The sequence below is a fragment of the Siniperca chuatsi genome, linkage group LG18 (assembly GCF_020085105.1).
Source record: "Siniperca chuatsi isolate FFG_IHB_CAS linkage group LG18, ASM2008510v1, whole genome shotgun sequence".
Taxonomy (NCBI): Eukaryota; Metazoa; Chordata; class Actinopteri; order Centrarchiformes; family Sinipercidae; genus Siniperca; species Siniperca chuatsi.
In genome coordinates, this window is record NC_058059.1 from 8608764 (window position 1) to 8628223 (window position 19460).

At 38.8% G+C, this 19460-nt stretch overlaps 2 protein-coding genes across 6 annotated transcripts; both read right to left on the reverse strand.

The window, feature by feature from the left end:
• Positions 1-109: 109 nt before the first annotated feature.
• Positions 110-12478, reverse strand: prune2 (prune homolog 2 with BCH domain). 5 transcript variants are annotated; one of them, XM_044175128.1, is made up of 11 exons: positions 12314-12478; positions 8966-9004; positions 8650-8850; positions 8093-8269; positions 5559-5661; positions 2951-3082; positions 2720-2806; positions 1958-2056; positions 1826-1864; positions 1327-1377; positions 110-1200 (listed from the first exon to the last, which is right to left on the reverse strand). In XM_044175128.1, the coding sequence occupies exons 1-11, from the start codon at positions 12408-12410 to the stop codon at positions 1170-1172; spliced, it is 1056 nt and encodes a 351-aa protein (XP_044031063.1). In that variant the 5' UTR covers positions 12411-12478; the 3' UTR covers positions 110-1169. The 5 variants fall into 5 exon arrangements, with proteins under 5 accessions (XP_044031063.1, XP_044031067.1, XP_044031065.1 ...); XM_044175132.1 differs by lacking the exon at positions 12314-12478 and adding an exon at positions 11502-11740 and having other exon boundaries at positions 110-1203; XM_044175130.1 differs by lacking the exon at positions 12314-12478 and adding an exon at positions 10860-11094 and having other exon boundaries at positions 110-1203.
• LOC122866023 (guanine nucleotide-binding protein subunit alpha-14-like) lies at positions 11884-18987 on the reverse strand. Its single transcript, XM_044175127.1, has 7 exons — positions 18562-18987; positions 15635-15819; positions 14723-14877; positions 14351-14479; positions 13367-13496; positions 13034-13187; positions 11884-12664 (listed from the first exon to the last, which is right to left on the reverse strand). Exons 1-7 carry the CDS (start codon positions 18680-18682, stop codon positions 12474-12476), a joined length of 1065 nt encoding a protein of 354 aa, XP_044031062.1. The 5' UTR covers positions 18683-18987; the 3' UTR covers positions 11884-12473.
• Positions 18988-19460: the final 473 nt, after the last annotated feature.

Consider the following 19460-nt stretch of genomic DNA (forward strand, 5'->3'; position numbering starts at 1 on the left):
ATTCATGACTTCACAGGGCGGAAACTGATTGATTCGTCATTTAGCTGCAAAGCAATTAAAGTCCAACTAACAAATCAGACATGATTGAAAACGATGACAGAAAACAACATTCAGACTTCTGTCTATTTTTATTGGATTACTAGACAGTGATTCATAATTGCTTTGCACATCCTCAATACACCACAGTAGAAGACTCATGGGTAAGAGGACCATCAGTTATCTATGAGGGGACATGCAATGATGCACAAACACACACATGCGTGTGGAAACACACACACACAAACACACAGAAGATATTGTGCTTTACAGAAATCCCATCTTTACTTTATTCTGAGGTTTTTTCCTGATGATCCAGGAGAAGCTGAAGAGATGATTCCCAGCTTATGTTTATGTAATTGACAGAAACAGATTGAAAACACACACACACACACACACACACACACACACACACACACACATTTGCAGGGCTAAAAAGACATGCTCTCACATTGCACTGAACTTGGTTTCATATTTAACTTATTCCTCCTTGGTTTCAGATAGACTCCATAATGTTAAAATATCCATTTGTAGATTTATTTTCCATTTCTAGAACAAGTATTAAGACAGAGGATTGGATTGCTTAAATGCAATAGTTGGTCATCATCTATGGCACAAGGTTTTTTTTGGCAAAGACCTTGTGCTTTTATTGTAAATTGCTGACACACAAGTTGCTTCTTTATTCGAAATACTGAGTGTGTGACCAGTAAAGGGTGATATTATTGCTTCACTGCTTCTCATGCACACAACAACACCATAGACTCTACAAATGGATTTGCGCAGTGCACTGTCTGGTGTGTAATTGCATTTCCTACCCTACCATGAACAATGATGCTACTCTGTAAGTGCTGCCAAGCATCACACTTGACTATATAGCTCTCTGGATTGCAGGTGTAAGGTACAGTACAGTAGATGTACTGTAGATGCTACAGCAGCCATAAAGAAAGAGATAACTCAGGTACTATTGTAAGTTGTGTTTTCATATTAAACTCCAGTGTCTAATTGACAACCACTGACACGCACACACACTAGCTTAACAAGCCTTTCTTTGCCTTTGTTTTCCAGCTTTACCCATAAAATACGACAGTGACTTCTGAACATTGAGGTGACCCATCCATTTAGGATGTTTGGGTTTAGGAGCTGCTGGCACCGGCTTCGTCTGGTCTGCTGGGAAGACAAAAGAACAAAACAGAGACATTAAAGACAAGTATGTTTATGTATGGGTGACAGACTGCTGACACAAGGCCATTTCTCTTCCATGTGTGAACTTAAATGTCTAAGAGGACTTACTCTGTTCTGCCTGCTGCTGTTGGCTCCGGTCCCAGCAGAAAACTATTCACTCTTGAATGAAAGAAAAAAATTGAGTGGTTGTTAGAGCAGATTTATTGTTGTAATGCACTGGTATTTTGTGAATTTGAAGAGACATGCAACTTATGATTCAATTCACAATTAGTCACAAAGAGATTAGGGTGTGAATTCTACAGTTTTGTTCCTACATTTATTATCAGTGTAATAGATCACTCTGCAAAAAAGGACAGGCTCATTTATTTTACTGTAATGATAAATGAGATGAAAGCAATTAATTTAGCATCTTTAGCAACTTTTTTTTGTCTCCTTCCTGTAATTGCAACCATAGCCAAATCTAATTGGTCCTCATCCAGCAGAAGAGTCCCTGTGATCTAAAAGTGAGCCATCTGATAAATGACCACTCCAGCCAAGGATAAAACTGACGCATGGGCCACTGCCTCCGCAGAGGGAAGTAATGAGTGGCAGGAGAGTTGATGCTTACTTTGAGTTCTCTGCTGCGTCCTTCAGTTCCTTGTCAAGTCTAGAGGTGAGAGTTCAAATGACAAGATAAATATGAAGTCATTTAAAAAGACAACTCAGGCTTAGAGGGTTTGGGGGGCTTTTAGGGACTCACCTAATGATGCACTCTGGGATCTGGATGCATTCCATGGGGATGAGTTCATGCAGCTCGTCCAAGCTGGTCACATACTTTATCTTACTGCTGAACTTGGTGCTGTGACAAGAGCAACATGTATGTACACACACATACACACACATAAAAACAAGTACAAGTGCAATGGCAGGCACATGAAAAGCATAGTAACCGGAAACTAACCGGCTTGGCATCAGAGGAACACAATTATAGTCTGTCTTTCTTTCAAAAGTGAAACTACAGAATTTTTACTTTGCTACAGAAGGCCAATGAACACGTAAACAAGAGTCTACAGCCATGCTAGCAGCTCTGTGAGGCTGTGCTTGGCCACAGCAATGCTTTGAGCTAAAATGCTAATGTCAGCATGCTAACATGTATACTATGACAATGCAAACATGCCAATGCTAAGCTGGTGTAATGTTTATCTTAGTTTAGTGTGTTAGCATGCTAACATTTGCTAATTAGCACTAAACACAAAGTACAGCTGAGGCTGATGGGAATGTCATTTGTTTTGCAGGTTTTTGATCATTTTGATTGTTGTTATTACAATTCATCCTGAAGGGAACGTGAATGTCTGCACAAAATTTCATGGCAAGCCATCCAATAGCTACTCAGCCATTTCACTAAAAACCTAAAATATCAGCCTCATGGTGGATCACCAACATCATTAACATTCATCCTCTAGGAACCACAATTTTCTGTACAAACAGCTAGCATGGCAAATAAAAACAGGATCATTTTTACCTGATAAAGGGCTTGGTAATGGCTAGAACGGTCCTGATAAACCACGATGGATGGAGAATAATGAAGGATTTCAAATTCTTCCTGAGCCTAGAGACAACACAATATATCACGTTAGGTTTGTTGGAGCTCGTTTTCACTTTCAGTCAGGGGAGATACAAATGTTTTGAGAGTCATACAATGCTACTGTTATTTCTCATGAAATCATAGTCTTATCACATAAAAGGGACAGACCTTCTGTCAATCATCTGATAGCATTTCTTCAGCCAACCAAGGCCAGGCATTCTTCTGTGGGGTGTGGCTCCATTCAGGTACACGATCATGTAGTCCTCTGCTACCATCAGTTCCAGTGTGCTGATCACATAGCTGATGACAAACACATACACACACACACACACACAGTTTTCTGGAATAACATAAGAGAGTAACTGATTGAGAGTGTTACTGTAATTTGACCCATTGGACTATATACTCTCCACATACCCTTTATAAGCCAAAATTCAACAAGACAAGAGTCGACAGCCATGCTAGCACTGTACTTTGGCATAGTGGTACTTTACGCTAAATGCTATCATCAGCATGCTAACATGCTTACAATAACAATGGTAACATGCTGATGTTTAGCAGGTTTGTTTAATATGTTCCACCTAGCCTGATTGCATGCTAACATTTGCTAATTAGCACTAAACACAAAGTACAGCTGAGGCTGATGGGTGTCATTAAGTTTTTGGTCATGAATAATGTAGATCAAAAAGTAAAAGTTTAACAATGTCACTGAAGTCTTTAACATTACATACATCAAAATGGTGAAATGCAAGAGCAAGAAATGCAAAACTATGTTTTGTGAATCTGAATGCAATATGAGGCAAGGAGACATACTGTCTCTGTATTTGAAAAACTATAAGCATTTTAAAAATTTCTCTCCTCTGATGTCAGCTACGAGAAATTGATATAAATGTTGCTTCATGGATGAGCTGTGCTTTTTTTTTAACCTTCTCTGCATCCATCTCAGCAGCTCAATCAGACTTCTACCTTTCTAAAATCCAATACTCTGATTCAAACCAAAAGAAAGTGTTATCTCTTTCTCATTTCCCCCCACCTTCTCTCCTTCTTCTCAGTCAGCAGGGAACTTTGCCACCTCCTTTGAAAATAAAGTTGACAATATTCCCAGCTAACCTTCTTCTTGTTTCCTCAATAACTCCTCTAACTTCAATGACTTTGGACCTTCAATGAAGTCAGACTCTCCTCTCCTCTTGATTCATTGTCATTCTCCAGCTTACAAACCAACACTGCTGATCCACTCTGTTTCGTGACTATTGTGATCATCTCCCACTGACATCAAGCTGCATACCATTGACCACCCAGCTATAGTTAACTCCTCCTCGCAAGGATTCAGACCTCAAGCCATCTGGCATTCAAAACTGCAGACACTACGGTTTACCTCCTTTCATTTCTATCCAAAACTCTCAGATATGCCAGCTTACTCAATATCTTTCACAGAACAGCCTGTGGGATCCCAACCACACTGTCCAAGCATGAAATGCAACTATGCCAGCACAACAATGAAGACATCAACATGGGAGATCTCGCAAAGAAGCTAGACTATCACTTTATTTCTATCACTTTATTTAGAGAGCTTTCCTTACTCAGCGGGGCCATGGCTGATTTAAATTATTAGGTAAAGTATTAGGTAACATCCTCAACATGCTAAATACTATTTGAGAATAAAATGCATCTTTTGAGTGAGGTCTTTTTGTATGAATTTCAAAAAGGACGGCATCAGGTCTTAAAATGAAATAAATAAAATTATGTGTCATTAAAATTGTCTTCAGCAATGTTAGCAGCTCTGTGACACTGTAGACAGTGTTGCTTTGAACTAAATGTCAGCATGCTAACATGCTCACATTGACAATGCTAACATGCCGATGTTTAGCAGGCATGTTCATCATCTTATTTTAGCATGTATAGTTCAGCTGAGGCTGATGAATGTCATTCATTTTTGCAGGTATTTAGATATCTGTACCACGGAGACTAGAAACCAAAAAAGTCAACCTGATACAAGAAGAAAACTCAAAGGATCGCCAAAGTCACAGCTTTGTGCTCTGGGGACCATGAATGACAGCACAACACTTCATGGAAATTCATTTTTTAGCCATGCTAGCAGCCTGGCTCTCGGGATTTCAATATAGGTCCAATCAGTTCGTCGGTCCATCACTTCAGACTGAAATACCTCAACATCTACAAGATTAATTTGTACAGAAATGTATGGTTCTCAGAGGATGAATCCAACTGACTTAAATGATCCTCTGACTTATTTGTAGCACCACCATGAGGTTGACATTTGTGGTTTGAAATGAAAGGTCTCAACAACTATGGGATAGATTGCCATGAAATTTGATACAGACATTCATGTTCCTTGCAGGATGAATTGTAATCACTTTGGTGATCCCTTACCTTTTTCATCTAGATCAGGTCAAAATTTCAATTTGTCCAATGCCAATGGCTGCAGACTCTTCATCTTGTTTGTGACGATGATTCTGGCCTATTCTAATTTGGAGACTATTTTTGTAGTTTTGGTTGTACGATGTTGTTGTTATTCTTGTTGAGTTATATCAGTCATGACCAAAGTGGTGTACAGACCGACCATCACTAGTGTGGCTAAAAAGCAAATTAATTACATTACTGCAAAAACAATAACTGTAACATTTCTTTAATAACAAAATTAGATGAGTGACTGAATTGATGACTGACTGAAAATTAAAAAGAGGACCAGTGTATAACATACTGAAAAAGTAAATGACTGGTTAAAAGTTTGTGTTAGTCATTGCAGTGTAATACTCACAGGAAGAGGTTCTCCATTATTTCATGGTAGTCCACTCTGTCACTGTCTGGCAGGAAACAGGCAGCAAACACTATGATGGCATTCACTCCGTTGCCATAGTAGCCTTGATAAAAACACATAAAAATAATAGTAATAAGAGTTAACTTGACCTTGTTCCATTGTTGGTGAGGGCTTAGCCTTAATTAGCATAGTTTTCATAATTTGATTGCTCCCCTGTTTTCCTCTTTTTTATTCAATTTATCTGCCAATCTCTCTTTTGTCTTACTGTCTCTCTCTGTCCTGTTTCCTCTCACTACTTTTCAGATTAATGTAATTTCCTTTTATTCACCAACCCATTCATCACCAGATTTGGTGTCACTCAGACAGAGGGTCTTTTATCTAAATGACAGAGCTGGTGATATTGACTGTTCAGTGACAGACGTCACTGTTTCCATGGGATGGATGTGTTTCACTTAAGCCAAGTGCACAGTTGGAAGAAAGTGCACTACCTGCTATGGTTAGGGGTCTGATTTCCACCAATAATGGTAATATGGTCAGTGTCTGTATAAGCCACAGGCTTACCAGGGCACAAACCCATGGACCTGGGGTTTTAGAGGGCCCCACAGAGAGGGAAGAGAGAGATGGGGCCCCTGCCTGTGAAACCAATATGGTGTGACTCAGTGTCTGGCCTCAGTTTAAGATCCAGATCCCCCCTGCAGTCTTAATGCAGCTATAGCTGGGTGACAAATTAAAGGAAAAACCAACAATAACTGTTTTAGTAAGGGTTGGGCTGCCACGAGAAAATCTTTAATGCTGCCTGGTAAATATTCCCCAAGTCTCTGCAACTCTACTTACTTACTACCTACTCTTCTTCCAAAACATATTCCTCCATATGGCGATTTTATAGACTAATTGATTAATCAAGAAATGCATAAATCGATAATGAAAACTATCATTAACACATTCCCATAAGTGTTCATTTGAGTTGAGATCTGGTGACTGCGAACGTTACAACATACAATTCACATCTTTTTCATACTCAAACCATTCAGTGTATGGAAGCAAATGTACCCATTTCTCCACTTATTTATTTGGGTTTTTCCTTCGATTTGACAGTTGTCTGTATACTTATAAAGAGTTGTTGTGGACATCAGCAGCCACCCTTCTTTAAACACACAGGGTATATTATTGTCAAGTGGCCACTTTGCACATTAGAACAATATGAATCAGGTTGAAAATTGGAAGAGGACATGTGAAAATTGGACATAAAACATTCCACTGCGTTTTGTTTGTGGTGAGTTCCCTCTCTGATGGCCACTCGATCATCTAAAACTCATCAGCTGGCTTCAACTACAGCCTGTATTTCCTCATTCTTGGTTGGTCCACCTCCAAGGTAAGATGAGGCATTTCCAAAATTAGCTCAAAAACAATAGGTGATTGTGATACACCAGTACACCAGAGATAATGACAGTTATGATATGGTGTTACTTCTGGAATCAGATATACAGGCCTACTCTAAACAGAAACCTGGAACATGTTTACTGTGAAATAATCTGAAACAATAAGAATCCCCAGATATATGCTGTTTTATATGTTTTTTTAAATTGGTTGCTTACTTCTGTTTATCTTTGTGCCAGTATCTCTAACATGTGATTAATAGAACGCAGAATTTGCATTACTGGGTATTTTTTGGAAGAGTAGGAGTCAGAGGGTCAGAGGCAATGAAGTCAGAGGTCAGAAAAGAAAGCTATTTCCAGTATTTATAAAATAACAAATTATGATGAAATTGGTTATAATGCATTCCATAATAATGCCAGTATACCAAAAATAATATGTAATACACTATGTAAATAGCTGCATTAATAATGCACTAACCCCATACTCTATGATAAATAATGTTATATTAAAAATGTCTGACAAAAAATTCTAACTTCTATTTCCAACATCAACAATGAACCTAAACTCAATAAATAATGTTTTATGTATAATGTATGTATTTCCACATTTACTACAAAGAGAAATGCCCTTTATTACATTAGCTTGGACAGGTGCTCAATTCTAGCATCTTTTTAGAGAAGAATTATCTGTAAATAAAAACAGATTAAACCATTTTTGTTAGCCAAAAATGGCAAGGAGGTGGAAGGACTTTTTTCCAGCCCTGAGTAGTGTCTGCAGGTCTTCTTCTCAGGATGCAGCCTGCCTCCAAGAAAATATTCCAGCCTGTATGTTGACTGAGAGGCTAACACTCGGGGCAAAAAAAAAATTGCAAATCACTTGCAACTGCTCTGAAGCTCAATTGCTGTGAGCAAACAGTAATACTGAAGGCAACTCAAATGAGCATATTACAACTTTGATCAACTCAGCTTTTCCCATTTAAATTTTAGTGGCTGGAGAGTAAGAGGACACTGATTAGAGAGATTGTGAGCATAACAATAGTGATTTCTTAGCCAGTATTGGGTATATTTGAAAAATATTTGCTTCTGTAAATACAGGTAGTGTTCAAGATGGACATAACATCCATAGTTGTGATGGTAAAATGGCTCTTGAATAGTCACCTCCATGGGAGATGACTCTCATGTAGGGCTCAATGATCTTCATGTTGATACGGTGCTCCTGCTCCCCAATGATGACTGTCCTCCATAGTTTGCTGTCCTGGCGCTCCTCCTCAGCGCTGTATGTCGGGATTGGGTCGTAAGGCTCACTTCTCCCACTCCTATTGGCTGCATTGGGGTCTGATATGAGAAAAGTCCAAATACTGTGTTATAGGCCTTTTTCACAGCAGACATTTTGACTTGTCATAGTAGGAAAAGCCCAGGTGTTACTAATAACGATGATGGCTGTGTTCTATTCAAGTGACAGTGAGCCAACATGCACAATACCAGGAACCTGAAACTGAAGCAGCTAAATGGGATTCAGCAATCGTTAATTTTATTATTTACCCTGTGCTTTTCCTACTGTGACATGTCAAAAGGTCGTCTATGAAAAACAGACTTAAATTCATAGTCAACCTTGGTGAAGAGAATTATGCCCTAAAACATAATAACATCAGTTATAAAGTTGCTGTGATTGATTAGAGAGGAGAGAGACAATGTTTGTATTTTGAAAGACCCACCTTCCCAGTCCATTTCATGGTCGGTGTAGTCGAGGTAATCTCCCTCATCTGGAGTGTCGAGGTCGTCAACGTTAATGTCGAGATCATCTGGCGTCTCCCCCAAGTCATCCTCGCTCTGGTCCAGTGACAGGCTGATACGAGGGGCAGATAGCTTTTTTCTTTGGGTTGGACCTCCTTGCAGGGGCAGAGAGGTAGGAGGGACTATAAAAAAAACAGAACATAAAAACAGTTCTCATGGCGGCCTTTTAGATATCAAAAACTATGTCTTTATATTTCTGTTTGCTTTGAATCTGAGCATTGATTGACTCATACTCACCTGGTCTGCCTTCGCCCCCCTCAGAGTTCATTTTACTCTCTGATGCCAGGTCCATCCGCAGGAGGACCCATGAGAAGACAATTACAGTTATCAAATGGACTCCTATGTTACAACAACGAACATGGAGAAAATCCAGACTATTGTGTAATGCATTGCCTGTGATTCCTCTACATTTATTTGTAAACAAGAACAATAATCTGATTTGTGAATATGCCAAACTTTAAACTAAAAGTACATTTGCTCAAGTACTGTACTTAAGTATATATTTGGGGTACTTGTACTTTACATGAGTATTTCCATTTCATGCTACTTTATACTTCTACTCCACTACAATTCAGAGGGAAACATTGTTTTTATTCCACTACATTTATTTCATAGCTTTAGTTACAAGTTACTTTAAAGATTAAGATTTTACATATAAAACATATGATATTACATATAAAACATATGATAAATCTATAATTATGATGCTTTTTTACAGAATAAACTACCCAACAGTATACAAAATAACACCTTGACCCACAACAACAGTAAAATGCTACTTACACATTACTGCATCAGTAATAATAATATACTAGTACTAATACACTCACAAATGCCATTCTTCTACTTTTGATATTTGACATTTTGCTAATAATACTTACATATGACATTTTCAACTCAGGACCACAAAGCAGAGCTAGATTGATACATCGGCAGGTATTAGCTTATTGCAGATATATTACCAGTCTATATGTCGGCCGATAAGTAACAAGAAACTAGGTTTGAGTTAATTTATAAACAGTGCCATTATTACATAGTAATAGTCATAATAAGCACTTACAAGTTTATTTAATTGTATATTGTCCTGCTTAGTATGAATCTTGGTCACAATTGTTTAAAAAACAAATCTATGGGATTTGTAGCAACATTGTTGTTTATGTTATGTGTTTATGTTGAAAATGTACTATCGGCCGATATATCTTAATCAGATTTTTTTTAAACTCCCAAATATCAATATCAGCATCTGCCTCAAAAATCCAGTATTGGTCGGGCTATACTACAGATCATAAGTGCAAGAAGCCCCCAAACACCAGCAAGTGTTACCACACGGTGTATTGTTTTTACTTAATCAATACACCTATATTGATTTATTTTACAAATAGAGAGAACAGGAGGGGTGAAGACAAGAGTAGCAAGGTGGTAAGGGGAGAAAGGAGGGGGAGAAATGAGGGAATTGAGAAAGATTGAGGTTAAAAGGTCATCTTCCCCCGTGTATAATCCTTCCATTCAAACTGGAGGAGGGGGAGGATGCTGAGGGCTGGGAGGAGGGGGGAGGAACAGGGCTTGTTACATCATGACAAGCTCTTTCCCCTCCTCGCTGTCTTTTTCTAGTGCTGATTCAAAGCTGACTGCACGCTTGCCTGAACACAGATTGGGCAGAGATGCAAATTCACAGTGAGTCACGTGTGCTCATTCGCATGAAAAAGAAACATCCGTGTTCCTCCTTGGCAGACTGCCTTGAACAGGGAAGATGTGATCGCATTAGCAACTGCAACAGAAAAATGCTGAATATTTGATTCCTGTACAATGGAGATGACTATCATGCTGACGATTCACAGAAATATGTGCACTTGTACCCTTACACATAAACACAGATAACAAACATACAATTACACAGGCTCCTACATTGCAGAATAACAAAATCAGCATCAGCTGTTATGTGCATCCATGGAGGATGCTGAGCTGCTTCACATCCACTTCCACAGCACAGCACAGGACCACAGTGCTGATGACAGCAGCCCCTCCCTCACTCTGGCTTCCTGTCTGCTGGCTGGGAGAAGAAAAAAAAAAACAAGAACATATCCCTCTTTCTATTCTTTTTATCTTCACAGAATAAAAGCCATCGACTCACCACTGCTGGGGCTAGGGAATCTCTGTCCTCGTGTGTCTCAGAGCATGGATGTACTTCCAAGTTCCCTGCCTATTTCTTGCTCCCAGCCTCTCGGTGGAGATGCTCAGCTTACAAACAGCTCACAGCTTCCACCATTTTGTGGTCATGTGATCTGGGCTGTTACCAAATAAGGGCGATCACCTGCTATAACAGCTCTCTGCACAGCAGCTTCCTCAGGCAGTGCAACTGAATGGGGCTAAAGGAGGGTGTGTCATTATTATCCTCGAATGGAGGGGATAAACTCTGTGTGTAGGTGCTGTTGTGTTATTATTACCCGAGAGGAGTGTGGGACTGCTATTAATGCCTGACAGTAGATGTGTGAGCCTGGCTGTGCAGCTACATTTTATTAGCCCTCAGGGTAAAAAAAGAGCAATAACAATCAGAAACGAGAACATTGTCAGCTTCATGTGCTGATAATATTCACACGCTTTACCACATGCTGGTAGAAAAATAGTGACTGATCCAAAGCAAATAGCTGATGCTTACCATTCTACTGTCTATAAGGCAACACCAAATGTGTCCTTTATATTCTGCATTAGCACTGAACTTTTCAACCCTTAAACAAGCAAACTATAGCCACAAAGTAGATAAAATCAATTGTACCTAGACAGTCCCTCCTTCTGTGTGGAAACAGGCATTGTTCTCTCCACAGGTTTAAAACTCGCTGAATGCCTTTTTTCACTTGCCACTGTTCAGTCCCAACTGTTAAGACAGGAAGACAGAGACCAGCCTGCCAGACCTTTGCACATTGTTGATCACTGTTTAGTACAAAGGTTGTTACTGCCAATCAGTGTGACCACGCCTGGGGCTCCGGCGTAGAGAAAAAACAGCCTTTGGTTAGTGCCATGCAGCTGCTGTCATATTTCATGACATGGATCATGCATTTCTGTACAGAAACCTCTGTTTTTTCTCATATATATATTTTTTTAAATGTCAAAATAAAGTTCTGTGCAAAGCGACAAGAAAGATAAGGAACAGCGCTCAATCCAGTTTGTTTAAAAACACACATTACATGTGGTTTTTTACATCTATATTTTAAAGTTATGGAAAGTTAGTGGAAAAAAAGAATCATTTCATAGGGTACATGGTAGTTGTTGCACACATAAATATAAACTAAGGCACTGTAGTTCCCTGCAGGGTATTCTTTTACTTCCTCCTCCCAGAGCTGTAAGGCAGGGTGCGCTGCATTCTTGCTTTATCAAACCAGATTGAAACCATTTACTTCTCTGTCAAACAGTAATGGTATAAAAAGGAGCCCATCTAACAGTTCAGTACAACAATTAATTGACATTTCAGTTGTCCATTTCTCTCCTGCAGCAATAGAACATGTGTTTTTTAACACTTATGATGAACTGTGTTGCAAAGAATGGCACATACTGTCTGTGTTTTACAGTGCTGAGATAAATGTGCCTTACCTGACACTGCTGTCTGATTGCCTCTCTTTGATGTTTTTGAACAAGCTACAACCGACAGCACATAACAGATACAATGTCCATAAAAGTGTTTAAACATGTGACTGTATAACCAGCTTCCTTGTTCCTAAACATGAAACCATCACTTTGTCCTACAACCTCCTTATTCGAGGTTGAACTTGCCAAGATTATCTCTGAAGAGGGTGTCTTTGACGGCTTTAAAGACAACCCGGATGTTCTCTGTGTCCGTGGCACAGGTGTAGTGTGTGTAAAGGAGTTTAGGATGCCCGCTGTGCTGCTTCTTGTACATTTCCAAGATAAACTTTTTCGCAGATCCAGCATCACACTGAGGCCCTGTGGAGGCGAAAGTGGTCAAAAAAATTTAAAAAATGTGAAAAAGTGCCCATCACAGTTTCTCAGGGCCCAAGATGACCTCTTCAAATTACTTGTTTTGTCTGACCAACAGGATTTTCAGTTTACAAAGATGTAATACAGAGAGAAGCAACAAATCACCACAGTGGAAGGGCAGGAACGATTGAATGAAAGAAACTGTTAATCGATTATGAAAACAGTTGCTGATTAATTTTCTGTCGATGGACTAATCAATTAATTGCTTCAGCGGACTAATCAATTCATCGCTTTTACATAATAAATGGTGATTTCATTCACAGATATTAATGCTGTTTTACCAAATGCAGAGCAAAAAGAGATTGCATGCTTTACCAGTATAGTCCGGGAAGTAGGTTGCCAAATGAGACTGTGTGATTTTCTCCTCTAGCAAGTCTGTTTTGTTCAGGAAGAGGATGGTGGAGGACTCATGGAACCAAGGGTATGAGAGGATGGTCTTGAACAAGGCGAGGCTCTCTCTGAGTCGATTCTGAAGAAGGTGAGAATAGTCTTTTGTCAATGGACTAATGTACGGAAATAATAGTTGTTTTTAATGCTGGTGAGTAAATAAAGAGAAAATCACTGAGAGCAAATATAGCCATGGCACAAGAAATCAAGAATCAAATCATCATTTTGAAGAAGTACAGACTGAAAGGCTTTTGACCTTACATCATTCTCACTCTCATAAAGGACTTGATCGTACTCGCTGAGGGCCGCCAGAAATACGAGGGAAGTGACATTCTCAAAACAGTGAATCCATTTCTTCCTCTCTGAACGCTGACCACCCACATCTACCATCCTAGAGACACATGACCATTGATACAAGTAAAATATAAACGTTCTTAGATTATTAAAGGGAATTAGTTTGGTTAAGAAATACTAAATATGAAATATATATAAAATTGCTTTAGGTTAGGATAAATACTACAAACAGGGGGAAACAACTAGCCTGGCTCTGTCCAAAAGGTAAAAAATATGTCTACCAGCACCTCTAAAGCTCACTAATTAACACGTTATATCTGTTTTTTTAATTCAGACACAAACAGAAATGTAAAAAAAAACAAGTTGTGGTTTTACACGGTATACAGTAACTCCCCCAAAAAACAAAATGTGTTTTAACATTTTTGTTTGTGTATTAACTAAAAAACCCCAAAGTTAGTGAGCTTTAGAGGTGCTTGTTGGCTTCTTCCTTTTTCCTCATTTTCCTCTTAACTCTGGACAGAGCCAGACTAGCTGTTTCCCACCATTTCCAATCTTCGTGCTATGATAATGCAAATCTCCTGCTGGCTCTAGCTTTATATTTAGCATACAGACATAAGAATGGTATCTATCTTCCTATCTAACTCTCCCCAAGAAAGCAAATTAACGTATTTCCCAAAATGTCCAACTATTTCTATAACAGATGCACTCTCTGAATTTGTTATAGCGCCAAATAGTTTCACCAAATCCCCAAATTTCCTCAGTTAAGTTTCAAAGCATCATGAGAGACTTAGAAGGAAATTTGGGGACTTGAGGTCACTGCTGGGTGCTAAAACCGAACCAGGGATACAATTCTTCTTTATGGGTTGTTTTAGTCTGAAAACCTGTTTTACTACATTTTTTAATTTTCCTTATATTTTTGCTGTGGCAGGTAATAAAAGCACAATATTCTACCTGAAGATAACCTTTGAAAGGTCAAAGGGATACTCTATGATGCCTGTGGTGGGGACCCTGACCCTCAAGATGTCCTGCAGGGTGGGGATGTATAACAGGGCTGTGATTCTGTCCAAGTCGCTCAGGTAACTGAAAAGTTAACAATAATGCATCCAGTTTATTATCCTAACACAAACCTGACCGGATAAAAGGGAAGGTCATACAGAATTTTCACTTGTTAATATGCACATTAATAAAAAAATAATTGTATGAGTATTAATCCACACTTTTAAATTTGACTTGATGAATGCAAAATAAAGCACTGCAAAAGCTTTGGTTCTCTGGAAGAGCCTTGGGCTTATGTAAATGACATGAAATATACTAAAGTCTTACTATTTGGCAGAGTCTGATAACTGGAATTCCCTCCTGCGGTCGTAGCACCTTTGAACACCTTGGTCATTCCACACTCGCCTAATAGAGTCCGCCTGCCAAGCCTCCAAAGTGGACACCTGGTCTGCCTCCACTTGGCTCAGCTTCTGTGCGTGGTGCTGAAACACACAAGACATCCACAGGGGACTTTTCTAAACACAAACTTTCAATCTTTGACTGACCTATTAATAGACCATTAGGAGGATGAACAGAACTCCATTAGAACCAGGTGGATTTTGTGGACAGCAACAAACAGCCATATTAGCAGTGTGGCTCTATGGATGGCAATGTCAGTCAGTCTTTCAGTCCACCACTTTGCTCCAGACTAAAATATCTCAACAACACCATTAGATGGATTACCATGATATTTTGTACAGATATTTATGGTGCCCAGAGGATAAATCCTAATGGCTTTGGTTACAACTATTGGATGGATTGCCATGAAATTTGGTGCAGACATTCATGTCCCTCTCAGGGTAAATTGTTACAACTTTTGTGAGCCCTTAACTTTTTCTATAATAACACCATCAGGTCAAAATTTTAACTTGTCCAATACAAATGATGTTCCCATCAGCCTCAGTTGTACGTTATGTTCAGTGCTGATTAGCAAATGTTAGCAATGCTAACATGCTAAACTAAGGTGGTGACCATGGCAAACATTGTCTGCTAAATATCAGGATGTTAACGTTGTCTGGGTGAGCATATTAGCATGCTGATGTTAGCATTTAGCTCAAAGCACTGCTGTGCCTAAGTTCAGCCTCATAGAGCTGCTAGCATGGCTATATACTGCTGTCAGTGACACATTGAGCTTTATCAAATGCTACATTAGACATCAATATTGTCTTTTTTTTTTTTTAAACGTGTACAGTTTCTCACAATGTTCTGGTCATCGATGTAGTCAATCTGTAGAGTCTTCATGGCGTGGATCAGCGCTTGGATGGCTGTGATGATGTTCTGAAACACCAGCCGAGTGAAACCTTTCTTGTCATCTTCATTGTATCCACTGCCATGGATGATCCTCATCTGTTTGATGAAAGTGCTCTTCCCACTTTCACCAGTCCCTAGGCAAATGAGATGAATGAGACCCAAGGATGACAAATGGAATAAGATAAAAGCAATGCCAGAAAAAGGACATGCCTAAAAAAATCATCTGAGCATCAATTAGTTGTAGCTAAACAGGATTTCGGCAACAAAACAACAACAAAAAAGGCAGAATTCTTAAGAATGCAAGAATATTTTAGTTAAAAGTTTCACAGGTTATTATCGTTTTTCCCCAAGCTATAGATGTGAGTATGTGTACACGAGTGGGTGAATATTTACTTAGTTTCTTCAGGATTTATGCAAGCTGCCAGCCTTTCATTTGTTTCCATAAAACACCTCATTACTAATGTTATTACTATTACGTATGCAGGTATAACAGTATACACGCTCATATACTTGTTATTAAGCCAAAATGAAAAACATAAGAGAAAAAGATTTATAAATAATATGAATTAATAAAAAGACATATTTTTTTATGTATTTAAGTGTGTTATTTCTCCAAGTGTGTATGCCAGTTACAAATGTGTTACATACTTTACTTTGTTTAGGGACACTGAAGGTTTGTGATTGATCCGTGCAAGTCAATGAGTCTATCAACAGCCATGTGCCCATCAATGAAACAGTGAACTGCTTCCTGCACTCTGGTTGTAAATTACTCTTGATAAGAATGTCAGCTAAACACCTAAAATGCCTAAAAATGTTAACCATTAGACTGACCTTTACAGGAGGATATTCCAGTCGCCAAACAGCTAACTCAAGTTGAAGTATAAAGTTCATGTGTAATGTATTGTTTCCAACATAACCAAGAGTCAAGCTTTTATAAGTGGGCTGTTTTAGATCTGGGAAATAACAGGCCTCATATGAAGCTATTATGAGCTGTAATATATTTCATTTGACAGGTGTTTACTCATCACCATAGTTGTCAAAATATCACTCTGCACTGTATGACACATTTATTCTCTTTTTATGTTCTGCACACTGCACTTTTCACTTACCTGTCATTTATTCATCATATGCATGTTGACAATTCAGACAAAAGCAACAAAACAAAACAGTAAGAAAACAGCCTGCTTGTACTGTATTGACCAAACATGGCTTTTACAATGAAGCATTATTATTGGAGATTTGTGAGAAAAACATCCTAACCAAATAACAGCTCATAAAGCCTCAATACACAGGTCTAGTCTCATGAAAACATGCAGCAATCTAGTTGGGTTTGAATGAGGAAAAAAATAACTAACTATGAAGGTTATCAAGTGCTGGCTCATCAGGAACAGTGCAGGCATAAACACATACCAAAGGCTTGCTATCTATCGACCCAGTCAGGATTTCTAAATACCCCGGTATAACGTAATATCTTGATACCACCCAAGCCTATTATTTGATGGGTTTGTAATGACTGACTTTGGGCTCAATGGCAATTGACTTCAGGGGGGCAAAAAAATACACTCAACTCACTATCTATCCAAAAATAATGACAGTTGTTCACAATCTGTAAACCTAAATGCTAACATGTTTTCATTGAAAACTACTTTCTTCCTAATTCTGCCCACCGCCTATCGCCATTCAGACACTCCTGATGAGTTTTTAGCCACTTTATGGGCGTCGTTCATAGGATGTCTATCAGTTAGTCAGTCCACCACTTTGGATCAGACTGAAATATCTCCAAAACTTTTGGATGGAACATGGTCCCCAGAGGATGCAATTTTTGTTTTTGGTGAAATGTCTCAACAACTATTGAATGGATTTTCAGGAAATGTTGCACAGACATTCATGGTGCCCAGAGGATGAATCCTACTGACTTTGATGATCCCCTGACTTTTCCTGTAGTGCCACCATGAGGATAATATTTGTGGCTTTGAGTGAAATGTCTTGACAACTATTGGATGGACTGTCATGAAATTTGGTACAGACATTCATGTTCCACTCAGAATGAATTGTAATAATATTGGTGATCCCTTCTCCTTCCATCTAGCGCCACCATCAGGTCAAATTTTTAATTTGTCCAATAGTATTGTGAACAAAACTGACATTCCCATCAGCCTCAGCTGTACTTTGTGTTTAGTGCAAACACAGAGCCAACGTCCGGGTTCTCGTCCAGAAGTAAGAAAACCTCATTCAAAATCCCACTGACATTTGTAACTATGCTAATAACTAAAAATACAGCCTTGGAACAGAGCATTACTCAACAGTATGTCATGTTGTTCACTTCCTATGTCTAGATAAGGATGGTAGTTCTTTGAAAAATATTGTTTATTCAATTTTTCAGTTTTTTGAGTTACAGAAGCTAGCTAACAGAGGCTAGCCCGGACAGCATGTCAGCATAGTCACTGTGAGAATGTTAGCATGCTGATGTTAGCATTTAGCTCAAAGCATCGTTGTAAAATGTCCCACTCTACATAATATGGTCACAATTCTTTAAAAAACTAATTTAAGGTATTGTTATTAAAAAAAAATTGGCCAATATATAAAACATTTAAATAACAAAAAAATTTCTGAGTTCAACCTAGACACAGCTGCCCCCTCAACAATACTTTTTAGCTATGTGTAAAAAAAAAGATTGTAATTATATTATATATTATATACCTTAGCTGTAACCATGAAGTATAGCAACCTATTAAGAAGAGTTTTGAGTCACTTTGTAAGCTAGACTTATATTAACATTTTAATGGAATCTATTTAGTGTCTATTTTTGAGTTTTTCTCAGAAGGTGAGCATGTGGTAACTTAGTTAATTACTAACTAAACTATACAAGCACTCACCTAAAAGCAGCAGCTTCAACTCCCTGTGAGAGGCTCTTTTATCACGACGAAGCTGTCTCTCTATTTCTCTGTGTATCCTGAGTCTCTCCACTTCCTCAGCAGGCAGGCAACACTCCTCCATTTTTGTACACGTTAACGAGCTGCTTTTAGTTAAATTACTTCACAGCGGACGGGGATTACTGAAATTAATGGATAATGATTTTGCGTGGACCCTCCAGGAAAGCTTCTGTCCCGGAACAGGTGGCATGGCGACTTTTAGCAGTCATTCTTCCTCGTGCTGGATCCAGTTCAGGTGCATTTCACATTCCTGCTGTGCAGGGGAGGATGGGCACGCTCTGAGTGAAAAAGGCAATGTGAGTGAGTGTAGACACTAGCTCATGTGTATCTGCTTACAGGTCCATACTCCCATGGGCCTCTCTTTCCCCACAATGAAGTAGAGTGCAGGAGGGAAAACATAATGGAGGACAGCCAGGTGTAATACTGACAACATCTCTGCTTATATGTATTTAATCTTCACCATAAACCTAATGACACCATTGCAGGTCTTACAATACCTGAAGATATTGAATCCAACTTAGGTTTCAAAGTGTCTTGACTTACACATTATCCATGGACCAACACATGTTAGTGAGGTTAAAGGGGCACTCCAGCAATTTATTATTGCACTTCCATAACGTTGGGGGAATTACAAGAGACAGATTTTTTAAAAGAATGGTCAAAATTGAAGCAGCAGAGGCCAAGATATCCTGACTTTTAGTCCGTAGTATGGGTAAAGATTCAAAAACGCTTGATCCAGTATTTCCCATTGTGCAACAGCATGTTTCAAACTCTACTCGTCCAGATGGTAACACAGGGTTTCTATTAAGATTTTTAAAGGTCAGGTGTGTAACATGTATGAG